The sequence below is a fragment of the Gobius niger genome, assembly GCF_951799975.1.
Source record: "Gobius niger genome assembly, chromosome: 18".
Classification (NCBI taxonomy): domain Eukaryota; kingdom Metazoa; phylum Chordata; class Actinopteri; order Gobiiformes; family Gobiidae; genus Gobius; species Gobius niger.
Window position 1 is genome coordinate 19,819,752 of NC_136869.1, and position 16,148 is coordinate 19,835,899.

The 16,148-nt window shown below is 44.1% G+C and overlaps 2 protein-coding genes across 5 annotated transcripts in view; one reads left to right on the forward strand and one right to left on the reverse strand.

Annotated features, from left to right (window-relative positions):
• The window catches only part of asap1b (ArfGAP with SH3 domain, ankyrin repeat and PH domain 1b), a 51,217-nt gene extending 43,913 nt beyond the window's left edge, over positions 1-7,304 (reverse strand). For 2 of the 4 annotated variants that reach the window (XM_079576160.1, XM_079576163.1), the window contains exon 1: positions 6,535-7,304. In XM_079576160.1, coding sequence (XP_079432286.1) covers positions 6,535-6,660 — 126 coding nt within the window. In that variant the 5' untranslated portion in view covers positions 6,661-7,304. The remainder of the gene's footprint in view (positions 1-6,534) is intronic. The other 2 variants (XM_079576162.1, XM_079576161.1) reach the window with 1 other exon arrangement.
• A 1,095-nt stretch (positions 7,305-8,399) lies between these two features.
• On the forward strand, positions 8,400-16,096 carry nfx1 (nuclear transcription factor, X-box binding 1). The gene is made up of 23 exons (XM_079576043.1): positions 8,400-8,609; positions 9,466-10,320; positions 10,587-10,748; positions 10,826-10,903; positions 11,002-11,107; positions 11,311-11,382; positions 11,462-11,601; positions 11,680-11,779; positions 11,851-12,068; positions 12,177-12,274; positions 12,354-12,384; positions 12,448-12,530; positions 12,621-12,729; positions 12,824-12,943; positions 13,026-13,105; positions 13,336-13,566; positions 13,936-14,009; positions 14,075-14,176; positions 14,476-14,613; positions 14,699-14,765; positions 15,344-15,489; positions 15,573-15,677; positions 15,751-16,096. The coding sequence occupies exons 1-23, from the start codon at positions 8,594-8,596 to the stop codon at positions 15,824-15,826; spliced, it is 3,207 nt and encodes a 1,068-aa protein (XP_079432169.1). The 5' UTR covers positions 8,400-8,593; the 3' UTR covers positions 15,827-16,096.
• Positions 16,097-16,148: the final 52 nt, after the last annotated feature.

Below are 16,148 nucleotides of genomic sequence, written 5' to 3' on the forward strand. Positions count from 1 at the left end.
ATCCGCAATGGCCGAATAAGACATACACAAATGGATATAATCGAGGGCATAAAAAAAAAACATTTTATTTTGCTCCTGTGTGATGTTAGGTTCTCATGACAGCACTGGTTGTTTATGGTACAGTGTAGCCTATAAGCCTGAAATGTTTTATGATTGACATGCTAGCTAACCAAATTTAGCTAGCATGCCAATCTACAAATGTAGCGAAAAGTACAGCTATGTTTAGCTTCCATTTGCAAAGCTTTTCCTCAAAGGCGCTAGCTTGACAATTCATCCCTAAGGCTTATTTGATTTAGCAACAGTATCTAGGGCTAATTGTTTTGCTAGCATATGCAATACCAAACCACAGATAGGGTACAGCTGCGATATTTGATAGCAATTGGTGTGGTAAATCCTAAATAGTGTTAGCTTGATGTTTAGTCGGCTAACAAAATACAACAGTCTACCTCAAGCAAGCAGCCATTATAGAATTGCCATACATACAGTAGAAACAGTATATTTCAAAGCATCTGTATTCTAATAACGCTGTATAAATATAATTTCATTGCATCTTATTCTTTACAAATGGCCTGTTAGGAAGAGTAAGTGTGACTTTGAGTGTCTTTTAACTGGTGTAACTGGAACAACATGTCACCAGAACAATGGAGCTGAGGGACATAAAATGCTCCCATTCTCTCACACTTTGGTTCACGGCTGAGGCGACTCTCGGGACAAATATTCAGGAAAAGCCATATGTCACTTTTATTAATATTTTTAGTCCTACACAGCTGTAACGGTCAAGACCATAAACCGCCACAGGCTTGTTTAAGCAAAAGCCAGAGGAGGACATTCAAACATTTAAACTGTATTTTTACATAAGAGGTTCCCCCTGGTCATTCTTGAAAGGCCACTGACTGGTGTATGACAAGCATCTTTTCACTTTGTCCAACATAATTAAGCAAATATCCGTTTCTAAATAAATAAAATTGCCATAAATGTTTTTTATTTTTTTATTAGAATGGCTTGTAGCCCCATAGACTAAAGAATAAACCATTGTGTAAATAACATCCTCTTTCCATCATAAGGAAGAAAATTCAATCTATCAGTTTACCACCAGAGCATATTAGAACCTTATAAATTCACACATTTAAAAATATTCAGCGTTAACAAGATCAAAATACTGCTGCTGTGACAGGTGAGGACAGCTTTGATAAACCCAGCGTGGTACAAGCTCATGTGAAGCTGCATGTCCACAGCCTGGAGGGCAGAGGCTCTCGCATGAAGTGTGAACTGAGCGGACATTGTTATCTCTCCCTCCTTTTCTATCGGAGGGGCCGGCCTCTCCATGTGACAGCGATGCACACTCACATGACATCCTGCCGTCATCCCCCTTATGGCCCCAGGTGACCAGAGGCTTTTGAGGCTGCTGCTGCAACGACTGCATGCTTTTATCCATTCACTAACGGCGGGTCGACTTTCTCTCTCCGGTCCACTCTATAGAGCATGTGTGAGGGCTCTTTATCAAGTGCGCCACTGCTGTACAAGAAAACATGGCCACTAGTGTTTACCCGTGCGTTTTATGATGCGCTCCAGTGTTATCTAATCTATTTTATGTTCATCTTTAACACTACAGTCAACGCTGGTAGTGATTTGTTTTAACATCCACCAATGATAACCTTATCTTACAGCTACTTCAATTTACAACAACCGTGATTAGGTTTCGATCTGTTTTTTTTTTTGTGCTTTTCTTCTCCCAGAATTGCTTGCCACAGCACATCACATGCCTCTAACGGTTAGAAAATGGGCTTTAAACTAATATGAATCTCCTGCCGTGTGCCTATTAGGTCACGTCGAGTTGTGCGTGAATAGAAAAGACTGTGAAAAGTCAACATTTTTCTGGTGCAGCCGTGGCCCCATGTGATGTGAGTGCGAGGTAAGCTCAAAGGAATGCCCATGCGCAGACTGCAGAGGCTTTCCCCTGTATCTGCGGTTTGGGAGTCAAAGCCCTGACGCAGAGAAGCATCTGCAACAATGCACGCCTCAAAGGGCAACAAATACCTGAGAGAAATAGCAGCGCATCACATGACAATGGCAGATCGCATTGGGCATTTCAATGGCACGATGGAAATAAGAGCAAGATGGGATGTTGAATTTTCAATGAGCAAGTTACCGGGATAACTAGGGATGTCCCGATACCAATACCAGCAGATTCTAACCCGATACAGCAGATTTTAGAGTATGCTAGTATTAGTATTAGTATTGGAGTTTGCGCATACCTCAAATCAAGACTAATGCCTGTGTTAAAACAAGACTAAGGAGCAAAACTGATCAAAATACAGCAATTGTTTTGGTTTTGGCCAGTGTTTCAGCTCTCAGTGATTCCCTGGATGTAACTATTCTGATCAGGTGTTGCTGCAGTTGGTCAGGTCTAGATTCAGCAACACTATGTGCCCAATGAGATCAACCGACGACCTGAACATCCTCAACGACCAGGCTATTCCATCGTTGGATTTCTTCTTCCCTGATGGCATTGTCCAAGACGACAATGCCAGGAACAAAGAGTGAAAGAGTGGCTCAGGGAGACATCCGTTTCACACATGGACAGCATAATCCAGGGTCTAAACTCCGTCGAGAATCTTTAGGATGTGCTGGGGAAGGCTTTGCACAGTGGTCACGCTCTCCCATGATCAGTACAAGATTTTGATGACAAATGAATGCAACACTGGACCTTTAGACATTGCAGAAGCTTACTGAAACAAAGCCACAGCGAATGCATGCTGTAATCAAAGCTAAAGGCGCTCAGGCAGTATATAATGCTATTAATTCCAAAGGATTTATTTGTTGCCAAAGGAGAAGATAAAAGACAGAAAAATAAAAATCTAAGATGTCCACCAATCATTCTCCGTCACCAATTCTTCGATGAGACAAGATCATAGACAAGATCCATGTTATTTACTATGTTTTTTTTAGTCATTGCCCTTTTTACCCAATCCCCCGCGAGTCTTCCAGAATAAACAGCAGAAGATTGACACAGCATTGTTTAGGAGATGGAGCCGTCTAGACAAAACATCTTGAGTGGACATACTCCAGCCCGCTCCTAAATGTGGCGCAGGATATGATGCTGAACGAAGACTCGACCGATGGCCACTGTAGACTCAACACTCCTGACCACTTACCTACTTTTTGTCAACATGCGCCGCACACACGCCGGCCACAAAATTACAGGCCGGCATTGACAAGTAGGTTAACAAAGCATTATCACCAGGCCTGTTCGTTTTAACCATACACTGTGTAAGGTCAACGTTAGACTATGGCGTAAGAGCGTAATATGTCACATCCCCCGAGTATCCATCATCATCACTTCCTGAAGCGCGTGTCAGCGAAAAGGAACGTTGCAAATCCACGCTCTGCAACTGCCACAAGCCTTTCTGGTCAAATAAATAAATAAAAAATCCCCAAACCGAACACTTTTAACAGTAGAAACACGAAGCTACAACCTACATACTCCCACCACGCCACCATCTTGTGTGCAAGCTACCGCCAGCGCAGCTATTTTTACCGACGCTTCCCATTGTTTCGCATAACACAATGGTAAACATATTTAAGTGCCGCCCGGGCCCCACACATGGCGAGGGGGGGTTACAAGGGGCGGAAGGGCTCCTGACTCACGCAAAGCTGAAGGCATCATCTGTAACGGACTGGGGAAAGATAACGAGGCCTTTTGAGATACTTCTGGACACTTTAGCCTTAGCGTTTTATGATTTATGACTTATTTATTTTTGCCTTTTGATGACTCAGAAAAAAAAGCGAGGAGAAGACTGACAACTCTCCCTCGGGCCATGGCGATTCCCCCTCAGGTTACGACATTAAATATTGACGCCGTACCTTTGCATAATTTACCTCGTCAACACCAAGCAAGGAAATGTCTTGGAAGGAAAAGGAGAGGGTTTTTTTTTGAAGGCAGGAAGAGCCCGTTCCTTGGCGGGCTTGTCTTTTCAGTGAATGATGCAACTATGTGTCTCCTCTTGTCGAGGCTTAAGATCAAACCGGGCAGCTCATTTGTGAAAATAGACTGTAATCCAGCAGTTTTTTTTTTTTGCAGCTTTAGGGAGATGTCTGTGTCAATGGGCGTATCCCCTACCAGTTTAACCCTCAATACGACATTGAAAGCTATTTTGCCATTTTTCTTTTCTAGTCATGCAAACTCTTGAGGTCAGTTATTATAGGTTTGGTCAGGACGAGCAGCAGCAGAGCAAAGGGACACTTGTGATGTAAAAGGAGCAGGATGGAGGCTTGATGTGATGTTTCAGTATTTCATGGGATGGCACGGTTTCACCTTCCATCTTGTCTTTTGCTGAACTCTGATGAGCGTGTTGCCTCTCTCTGTGGCCACGCGCAGCTCTTCCTCGTCATGTGATCTGCTCAGCAAATTCCAGAGCGGCTACCGAAGCCCAGCGCACATGGCGGCCTTTCCAACAGATGTTTTTGGTTTGTGCTGCGGAGGCACCGGGCCAGAGAGGTGATTCATGATGCGAGCCTTTCCCCAGTTACAGTCAGCAGACACAATGTGAGCGCTGGGTTTCTGAATAAACACAAGCCCCGCTGCTTTGGTGGGATTCGATCATTCAGATTTTAATAAACACGTAAGGGACAGCAATGGGAAAAGTGGATGTTGAAGGAGAAGTAGGTTGTGTATTCTGGTGTGCTCATTTATGCACTTACTTTTCATTCCATTCCTGTGTCTATGCAAATGATCAGAGCAAACCGTAAGTTTGTTAAGCTGATTTGAAAGAATGCTTTTCCCATTTTATCCCCCACATATGTGACGGGAGTGGGCATGGTGGCCAAGTGGTGAGGCGTTGGTCTCGTAAACCAATGGGGGATCATGGGTTCAATCGCCATCCACGCCCGGTGGAGCAAACAGAATGCTATGACAGGCGACAGTGCCTGTGAGGAGCATTTGTCCCAGCTCCTTCTGCTGTTGTGTCTTTGCAAAAGGCACTTTACTCACCTCGTGTGAGTGTAAAGCGAGATAGTTGTACTGGTGGTGATTGCCAAAGCAGGGACTCAAAAGCAAAAACGTGTGAATGAAATTACTACCGGTCACATCAATGCAGCATTTCTGAACCAAAATCCAAGACGAACAAATCCTCGCAGGAAAGACTCCGACCGACTGCATGGCTCCGGAGCTAAAAGTGGAATCTGAGTTGTGGTGGAAGAAACGTGTCGCTCTCAATGCAGTTAATATGGCAAGATGAACAAACTAAATGCATGCGTTTTAGCCCATTTTCATGGCACAGATTACTTGACAGTGGTACAAGCTTCCACTTGTGCAGTCATGTTGTAACCCTTAACACTCCATCCACAGCAGCCGCGGCTTTATCCCAGATTAGCCGTCTGCCTCACTGTTTACACATTAAGCTAGAGCGCAGAGCGAAAGGGAAGACTACTCCGTTGCTATGTGTGTGTGTGTTTTAAAACAGGAAATGAGGTCAGGTTTTGGCCTTTGCAGGCACAGTGAAGGTGTTCGCTATCCTCCCTGGCTGGATGCTCTATAATCACAGAGCAGAGATGGTTGGTGTGGGGGTGGGGCCTGCGCAGAGACACGCACACGCACATAACCTACTGTATATATAGCCCCCCCACCTGTCTGACCCGATTACACCAGGCCCGTGTGATCAAAGGTGACACTGCATCACGGAGTAGCCACGGAGTTTAGTTCAGAGCGAATCGACGACATCGGCCGATCTGCGACGAGTTAATCCCGAAGTGAGGAGGGGGAGCGAGTGGAGGAGGTCCCTCGCTGTCACACGGGTGCACACTGCTTTGGCCTGGCAGCAGCACGCTCAGAGCTGGGAGCAGTTATGTAATAGTGAACACAGAAAGCTGCAGGCCTTAAGTAAGTGCACATCCTCCTATTCCCCTGGACGACTTCGAAACCACCCCCTCCATCCATTACTGCACGGTATGAGGCACACACACACACAAAAAAGGGAGCAGAAGATGTTCAAAAAAAAGACACAAGATGATCAAAGCTGCATAGTGTTAGAAGGAGAAGAGGAATATTTGGGTTCAGTGTGGGCATCATGAGTGAACATAACATGGGTAAACAGCAACAGGTGCAGGTTCTCATTTGAAAGGACACATTTGGAACAGAATGAAAACATGGAGATTATGGTTAATACTATATGATGGAAGCCTAACATAAAACATGTTCTCTATTCATTACTAGGGCTCTGCAAAATGTATGATCCTTACTTATTTTATGATATAGGTGTAATTTTCTCATATGTTTTTTCAGGTTTTAGCATTTCCACAAAAGCATTGGCCTGAACTCATCCATGTTCCTCTTCATCTCTTGAGCAACTGGATTGTTTCTGATGTGTTATGCAAAACTGAATTTAACACGTTTACCCACGAGTGTCCCCTTTCTAATGATACTAAACATCACTGCAACATCGTAATTCTGGGTGCATTTATTACCCATTGACATGTTTAACTGTGCATCCATCATCCATCCATCACCTCTCAGTCAGGCTGACACCACGGCCTTACCTCTTCCAGCACATTCACGCTGTTCCTGCAGCTCTGCATTCGAGTGGTGAAGCTGGACGTGGTCGGGGAATTGTAATCCTCTGTCGTCTCCGAGAGAAACTCGGACACCGATATTTGATCCGGCATCCTTTTGGCGGAGAAAATGCCCACAGGAGGATTCGTGAGAAAAAGGGCTCAGAGGAGGGACAAAACCATGTACGATTGGAAACGGGGATCGAAGCCTGTAGGAGTCCGGCGCGTCCGCTGGCGTTCGACAAGGACAGGGCGATTCTCCCCCTCACAGAACTGTGTAAAACTATCGAGATGATTAAGACGTGTCTGCTCTCCGGTGACTTCTCAAATGACTTCACTGTTCCCCTGGGGCCATGGAGAGGAGGAGGGAATTAACTAAATATCCGCAGGCTGTGTCCCGACGGCGAGACTGGTCCTTGGGGTCTAAACGCGACGCATGTATAAATAGTGTCACTTAGCGTCGGACTAAAGCTCGGAGGAAAAAGCAGCAGAAAGAATAGCGGATGCCCTCATTATGCTCTACAGATGTTGAATACGCCGCTTGTCGTCAAAACAGCGCGCACGGAGCAGCTTGGTCAGAGGATCGCCCACAGTCCATGGCCCGCGGAGGTCGTGTGAAGCTCGGCAGCGGGGTTTGGTCCGCTCTTCTTCGGTCCCTACTTTGTGTTTTTTCACGCAAAACACCGCTGCAGACACAAGCTGCCACTGCACTCTCTCCTCTCGGCCGCGCTCTGCTCCGCTCCACCACTGTCATGCACGCGAAAGAGCGAGGCCACTTCCGGTCTTTCAGAATAAAAGTTCACCGTTTGGTTTTTGGTCAAAATGTTTATGTTTATGAGTAAACAGCTCATCAGCACGCGCGAATCATCAGTACAGCCAACATTTTAAATATGAAGCAATAAACGACCATCACACATTTCCTAAAAAGGCAGCTTGATTTGCTTGACTGTACCTACGCTAAAGTTTTATACCAGCTTGAAAAGAATAGCGTTTATTTCCTGTAAATTGTGTGCACTTGATAGATTTCTCTCCCCACTTCTGACCGCTGACTGCCTTGCGCATGCGTGTTGAAGACTGCAGATAGGCTGTGGCTAAAATCAGATATAATTTTAAAACACGATTAAAAACACCATTATAGGAGCATGACACGAGGATTTCCTTCTAACACTGTCCTCACCCGCCGTGTTCTATAATTCCACACTAATAGAAAGAAAATGGGCCGTTTCAAATGAGTAAAACAAGGCGATAATCTCTAATCCATGTTCTCTGAGGAAAGAACAGCTGTTCTATGGCTTTTCTCCTTCTAAATATTTGTCCTTTTATCAAGTGTTGAAGATCATTTAAAATAATTCTGTGCATTAATTAATAAATTATTCAACAAATTCAATAATGCCGTGGATAGGTGGCATTATTTTTACAGTCTATGATGGCAAAGACAAAATGTATCTGTTGTTCTTCAATGACAAATCCAAATAGAGCACGCCACCTAGCGGCCACTGGCGTATTTCTTTTTTATAAAGTAGATTCCCTTTAGTTATCTTGCGTATTGTATTGTGTTGTATTATATTCTGTGTGTGTATATACTCTTTATTTTTTTCTTTAATTATTCCAAAAGAATAGAAGAAAAACATATTATTTTTTTTTTTAGTATTATTATTATTATTATTGTTTTTGCTATTTTACATTTCTTGGTTCTATCAATAAAAACATGTGGTCTTAATGTTTGTATTTGAATCAAAACTCAAATATAAAAGTGTAAATATATGTTATCCTGTCAATCAGAAATCGGTTTCTGAAAATCATAATCTTAATGTGAAAATACTAAGCGGAAGTAGTGACTGCGCTGCTATAAGCTTCCGGTGTTAGCTCTTAGCACTTTGACGGACCCGTGAGAGGGTGTTGGTGTTGTTGGAGAGTTTATTTTCCTCTAATAACAACACAAAATAGTTGTTATTAAGCAAAAGGAATAACCTCCTAAAGATCACCATCCATCAACCCACGCGGGAACCTCCTGTCAACTTTGAAGGGGAAGAGAAACGTGAAGTGAATGGCCGAGGGCTCAGGTCAGTTCATTCAAGTCTGTGACAAAATGATCCAGAAAAGAGCACTGCTGTTATCCTCAAAGCTTAAAAACCTTGTAAATATGTACCAACACTTCACATGTTTACGACCTTCACTCTGTGTTACATAAGACGTTCTTTATCAGAGGTGTTACTTGTTTATGACACTTTAGCATAGCGCTAGCTAACCACACTCAAATCAAACTTTGGACTGGCAAAGCCTAAAGCCGAGCCTAGTTCGCAGTTTCGTTTTCGAGAGGTTCACAGTGACACAGTGGCTTTGACAGAGGCAGTGATTCACATGGCTGCACCTGACGAGCAGCAGATTCTTTGGCTTGGACTTTTGTAATGACTGCTGATGGTATTACTTTAAGGCCATTGTTTGTATTGTAATGTTAACAATGCAAATAACAACCACCCTGCTAGTTCACTGTCACTAGTAAGTCTTTATGACGAGAAGCACAGTGCACAAAGGCTGTTTGCGCAAAAAAAGAAAAAAAGGTTGGCGGCGTGTAAAAGAGTGGCGGCTTCCCTCTCCCTTGGCATAGCGGCGTTTGCTATTTAGCTACTCTGCTAATTCTGGTACATTTACATAGAGGCTTTCTGTGGACAGGTTGATTAATGTGCACTGTCCTAATTCTAATAAATGAATAAATATAATTTGCTCTGAAATGCATTTTCAGTTTCTGTGTTCCACATTGTTTTGCAGGATGTTTTGTGCATTTTGGTTGTGATTATGTTTGCCTTACTGGCCATGAAGAAAACAGCTTTAAAAATAAGGGATGCTGTACAATACATGATAGTACTGTTTAGTTATTAATAATATTTGAATGATTTGTAACACATTATCTTATTGTAGACCCAACGGATCTCAACCTCAACCATGGAGCATCTAACCCCCAAGAACAGCAAAAACCAAGGAGGCCACGTCCAAGACATCACAACTCTAGAAACCTAAATCGGGATGATTACGGTCTCACTCAGCAATATGAACACTCGCATCAGGGCTTCAATCAACCTTTTAGACAAAACAACTCCAACTACGCAGAACGGCATCATCCTCCTCATCCTCCTCATCCAGGAGAAGATGGCGGCAGACACGGGGGCAGAGGGCGCGGCAGGCGAGACGGGAATAATTGGCAAAGACCAGCTGGTGATTCTGCCTCATATCGGGGTCACAGACCCAGTGGATACCCAACAAATGGATCTGAAGCTTCTAACTGGAGAGCGGGGGATTTAGGCTGGGGTTTTAATGAGAACCACAATTCTCAGGCTAAACGGGCAAAGAAATTCAACCAGGAGCAAAGAAGAGGAGAGCCATACGACAAAAGCACTAACTTTGATGTTACTGCACCCGACCACTATAAAAGAGATGTCCCTGTGGAGAGCAGGGAAAGGTCACAGAGGGGAAAAGCTGGACCCTTCCACTCCAGCGACCAGCATCTAAAACCCACTGAGACAAAGCGCAGGGGACCGATCAAACCGCCTAAAGCGACGTCTAATGAAGAAGCGGGCTCAGAGAGAGGAGTCGCCGGCCACAGTGACACTGAGCCGGGCAGACCGTCCCAAAAGCCCAATCAGAAAGGAGGAAGAGATGCGGAGAGGCAGCCTGACGCTCAGGGCCGAGGCCAGCGGCGACCCCATCGGCAGAACCACAGGCCCGGGCCGAGGAGCCACCATGACAGGAGGCCAGAGAGCAACGAGACGCAGACAGGTCAGGCTGGTCAGGAGGATGTTATTGTCACGTCTCATTGTTCATTCCACATTTCCTTTTTCAGTTATTACATTTTCAGTGTTAGACTTATTGAATTTGAACTTTATATAACCAGGAAAGTTATATGAACGGTTATACATTTTATATTTATTCCAACCATTTTAGAACTACTTTGCCCTTTTTCAAAGCACCTAAGGTTATGTTTGTTGTTTTTCTCTCTCTGACTGTAGATAATGGCTCTAACTTGTGTGTGTGTTTATGTGCAGGGTGTTTGATTGAACAGCTGTCCGAGGAGAAGTACGAGTGCATGGTGTGCTGTGAAGTCGTGCGGGCCGTGGCGCCAGTCTGGAGCTGCCAGAGCTGCTATCATGTCTTCCACTTGAACTGTATCAAGAAGTGGGCTCGATCCCCAGCTTCAATGGCCGACGGTCTGACATTCACTCTGTCCCTCTGTGAATCATTGTATGCGTCCTCTCTTGAAGCTGAATCTCATTCTGTTTTTCAGAATCAGGTGAAGGTTGGCGCTGTCCAGCCTGCCAGAATGTAGCACACAAACATCCATCTACGTACACCTGCTTCTGTGGTAAGTACAATGGTTTACTGCTCTATCTGTGCTTTTATTCCGTCGTAGAATAGAAAAGATCTACTAAATGAGATCATCAACAAGCGTTTACTCGGCAGGTAAAGTGACAAATCCAGAGTGGCAGCGCAGTGAGATTCCCCACAGTTGCGGAGACATGTGTGGGAAGAAAAGGAGCGGAGAGGACTGCAAACACCCCTGTAACATGTGAGCAGGGGAAAAAATGTTTCAGCACTTGGTACTTCTTCACTAGGCAACAGAATACTAAGTTAATAAAGATGGCATAGACTAGCAAACATGTATTCTCAAAGGAGTCAGTAACGCAATTACTATTGTTGCTGTAATGTAACATTTTTAATATGCTACATTTGCAGGTATCCATTGCTAAATTTCATGTCTTCTGATTTTAGCTTGTGCCACCCTGGGCCTTGTCCTCAGTGTCCTGCTTTCGTAACTAAATCCTGCGTCTGTGGGAAGACCAGGTATTTGTGACTCCTGTGTCTGTACTGTACTATTGCTGTAATGTGGGAGAGTTGAGCAATACAATGTTGTTGATTGCAGTCAGCCTGTGCGCTGTGGCCAAGGCTTGGTACTGCGCTGTGACAGCGTGTGTGGTCTGATGCTCAACTGTGGGAAACACTCCTGTGCCCAGGTGTGCCACAGCGGGCCGTGTCAGCCCTGCCAGATACCACTTGATCAAGGTCTGTGTGTTATTCTGTTGTCTGATCGTTCCGTCACTGAACAATGGAGAGGAATAACATGTGCTTTTCACTGTGTAGGTTGCTACTGCAGTGTTAGCAGTCGCAAAGTGTTGTGTGGCACTGACAAAGATGGATTTGATGGTACAGGACATTTCTCCTGTCAGAAAGTTTGCACAAAGTAAGTCAAAGTCTGGTTGAATATGTGACAATGGCAATTTTAACATTCTAATTGTGAGTGACTCCCGTTAGGATGTTAGTTTGCAAAGCCCACCAATGCCAGCAGGTGTGCCATCGCGGGCCGTGCCAGTCCTGCCCTCTCTCTCCCAGCCTGGTCAAGTCCTGTCCCTGTGGTCAGACACCGCTGAGCAAGCTCTTAGAGTTGGGCGAATCAGAACGAACACGCTGCACCGATCCAATCCCCTCTTGTGGAAAAACATGCAGCAAGCCGTTGGTCTGTGGCTCCAGCGGTAAAGCCTTAAATCACATATAATCATTTTATCTCTAAAAATACTTCCTCATCCCTGTCTCCTAACATAGGCACTTGTTCTAACAAAGAATCCTTTCTGTTACGTCAGATCTGATCCATTTATGTGAAAAGCTTTGTCATGAAGGCCCATGTGGACCTTGTTCTTTGACTTCTTCCATTCAGTGCCGATGTGGTGCCAATGTCAAGGTAAAATGTTGTGAGTAAATACTACAATTTATGGAATTTATTTTTCTATTTTTTCGTCAATATTGTTTTTAAATTTTAGGAGGTTCCATGTGCAACAATCTTCAAGGAAGGTAAGGACATATATCAGAGTCCTAAAGGAAAAGTCAAATATGACATGCGTGTGCTCTTTGTAGATCAGCTTGTTTTCACCTGCGAGAGGCGCTGTGGAAAGAAGCTCTCCTGTGGTCGGCATAAGTGTAGAGAGCTGTGTTGTGTGGTGAGTTCTTGCGTTTTTACTCCCCTAATACAAACAAATTTGACTTTGTGAAGCCGAGCTCATGTTGTGCCTGGTCTCTGTCTTCCACAGGCCTCGGAGCACAAGTGCCCCTCGATTTGTGGATACAAACTGAAATGTGGCGTCCATCGCTGCCAGTATCCGTGTCACCGTGGAAACTGCGACCTCTGCTGGGAGTCCAGTGAGATCCACGGACTATTATTTATGTTCTCATTATGAGTCACACCAAGACAGAATACAGCTTGAGCTCTTGTGTTGCATGTAAATGTGTCTAGGTTTTGATGAGCTGACCTGCCACTGTGGGCTCACTGTCCTGTATCCCCCCATTCCCTGTGGTACAAAGCCGCCGGAATGCAAGAGCACTTGTACCAGGAGGCATGAGTGTGACCACCCCGGTGAGACACAACTTCACTCCAGTACAGTCATTTAAACATTGTTAGCTTACATTACAATTCCATTCCTTTCTTCCTTCACTAGTGTTTCACAACTGCCACAGTGAGGAGAAGTGTCCACCTTGTACATACCTCACTCAGAAATGGTGTATGGGAAATCATGAGGTAATTACAGCTGATCTACAAAGGTTTACAGGGGTTTAGAAAGTTGTCGACCTCTGTTTCAGTCCAATACTGAATTTGTTTCCATTAGTTTTCATTCTAAACGGATTACCCTCCAATAAAACATTTGAAAATACATTTGGAAGCATGAAAAAAGAATAATAAATGGACAGGCATAAGTACTGTACTTCCTGAACCCTTTTGCACTAAACTAATGTGCTTTATGTCCTTAGCAACGCAGCAACATCCCGTGCCATCTCCAGGACATTTCCTGTGGCCTGACATGTAACAAAGATCTTCCCTGTGGAATGCACCGGTGCCATCGTATTTGCCACCGCGGCGAGTGTTTGGGTGAGGCCGTGTGCCCACAGTCCTGTGGGCGTCCTCGTCCAGACTGCGGCCACCCGTGCGCTGCTCCCTGTCATAAAGGGAGCAGCTGTCCCAGCACCACCTGCACTGCCAAGGTACAGCGCCCGGTCACACAACAGCTGGGCTCCTGTCCCGCTAAAATAACCGGTGGATTTAAACAGATGTCTCACAGTAGCACACATTTATGGGAAGTATATGAATAATTCCCCATCTGTACGTGTCTTTATGGTCATTGGTTATTCATGATGTAAACCGTTTCTAAAGAGAGCTGTGGTCAGTAAATCTCTGTGATTTGTTGCATTTTGTAGCGACAGAAAATTATGTTAAGGATTCCAGATGTTCACTATGGAAGAACCAGCTGGTGATTTAAACTCTTGACAGTGGTTATAGAAAATGAACTCTGTGCAAATCCCAATATAACAGTTATATTTGAAAGTAGCTGTAATTCTGTCTTCTGCTTCCAGGTGTCTCTGCAGTGCGACTGTGGTCGAAGAAAACAAAGCGTTGCTTGTGCAGAAGCGGCTAGTTCATACCAGAGGTCAGTTTTTAACCTGTCTCAGTTATTATCTCAGATGTATTCATTGTTTTCTTGTGGCTTTGTAGATATGCAGCCATTGCTGTGGCCAGTAAACTGTCTGACATGCAGCTTGGAGACTCAATGGACATCGGGCCACTGCTCACTAAGAAGGAGATGAAGCAAACCAAGTATGCGTTCTGCTTTTTTAGTCAGCTACACACAAGGGCTGTACAATGAATCACAATTAGACTGAAATTGCAATTTTAATGGTGGCACTTGGTGAATCGCAATCGGACTGAAAATAATTTTGGTGACAGGACGTCCTCTGAGACAAAAAGTACATGTGGATGTATCATGTAAAAGACCTGCTGCTACTTGTCAAAACATTTAGTTTTCTCCAAAACTTCATGCAGCCATACTCTACTCCACTGTACACTTGAAAATATTCAGGCTCAGACATTGGCATTTAAACCATGTGTTATTTTAGGCTCGAATGTGATGAAGAATGTGCAATACTGGAGAGGAACCGGCGTTTGGCGGAAGCTTTACAGATAGACCCCTCCTCAGACCCGTTTAACGTGCGCTCCACATCTGTGTACAGCGACAGCCTCAAGGAGGACGCCAGGTCTGCCGCTGCAATCGCTCTGTCCTTTCCAATGACTTTCGATATGTCACCCAGCCTCTTACACTTGACTTGTTTACATTTTTAGAAAAGATATCAACTTTGTTACCAAGGTGGAAGATGAAATCAGGAACTTGATCGAGATAACTAATAAGGTAGGTCACTGTCTTTGGGCCAAATGTTTTTTTTGTTTTTTTTTATGATGAAGTGCTCCCCCTGCTGGCTGTCTAAGAAGCTTGCATTGGGCTTTTTATATATATATTTTTTTTAAAGATCTAATTATTGATCCTTTTCCTGATCCTTCACATGTGTTCTTCAAATCCAAGCATTTACATACCCTTTGAACCACTCCTAGTTTGTATAGTGTTGACTGAATACTTGATATAAACCTGCTCTGCGGCACCATCTACTGTAGTGTTTTGTGACCTAGTTGTTGTATGTTTAGCTATTTTTGAGCACAGCCTACCCTCCTGTGATCCTCCATGAAGCTGCCAGCTGTGTGGGCTTGCAGTTTCAAACAGAGCAGCGAAACCTCTTCTCCAACTGCTCACAAGCCAAACTAAATGAATAGTTTCTTGAAAATTATGGAAATGATGCCTTGAAGCACAAGTATTGTCTCAAGGTCATGTTTAGCACAGCTTTTATCTCAAACACGCCTACTGTAAAATTGTAGGTAATTTTCGACTCGTGTTATTTGTACATTATGTAATGTCTGTGGATGATTTCTCTCCAGGGAAAACAAGCAAAAAGAAGCTACACTTTCCAACCAATGAACCGAGAGCATCGCAGGGTCATCCACGAACTGGCCGAGGTGTACAAGATGGAGAGCATTAGCTACGACAGCGAACCCAAGCGCAGCGTCAGCATCACCGCTCAAAAGTAGGACACAATACTGGATTGTCACTTCAATATTAAACCGAACGACCGGTTTCCTCAATTTGAACATATCTTTCCGTCTTAAGGGGGGTGGCCGTGTCCCCAAACTCATCCCTGTCCTCAATAATCAAACGGGAGACAACAGCAAGAGCTCCTCCTCCGATCGCTCACATCAAACAGCACAGCAGCAAGTAAGTTTTTGCCAAAAAAGACATAATGTTCTCCGATTTTAAGACTTCTCTGACTTTTTCTTATCGCTTTAAGGCCTGTTGGTGGAGTCGCCTTTTCTAAGATGGTCAGAGACGAGCCAGCTATTGACTATTTTGATGTCCAAGACTGAGAAGAAAACTCCTTAGAATGTATTAATTTTTAAGTGCATTGGACAGATGACACGACCCATTTCACCACACGAAGTCAACATGATTTGTTTTCTCCTGGTTTGGCATGTTTTGTGACTTGGTTTTCTTCTCTTTACTCTTTGGCATTATGCAAGTAATAATGAGAAAAACATGAACACATATGCACTTCCATTAAAAATTGTTCAAACTTTACGTTCTACACAAATGCCCATTTTGCCTGTGCTATCAAATAAAACTTTGGGTTGTTTCTACACATTGCTTTGTTGTTGTGTTGTTCTAGATATACAGTAGGGCCTTTCAAGA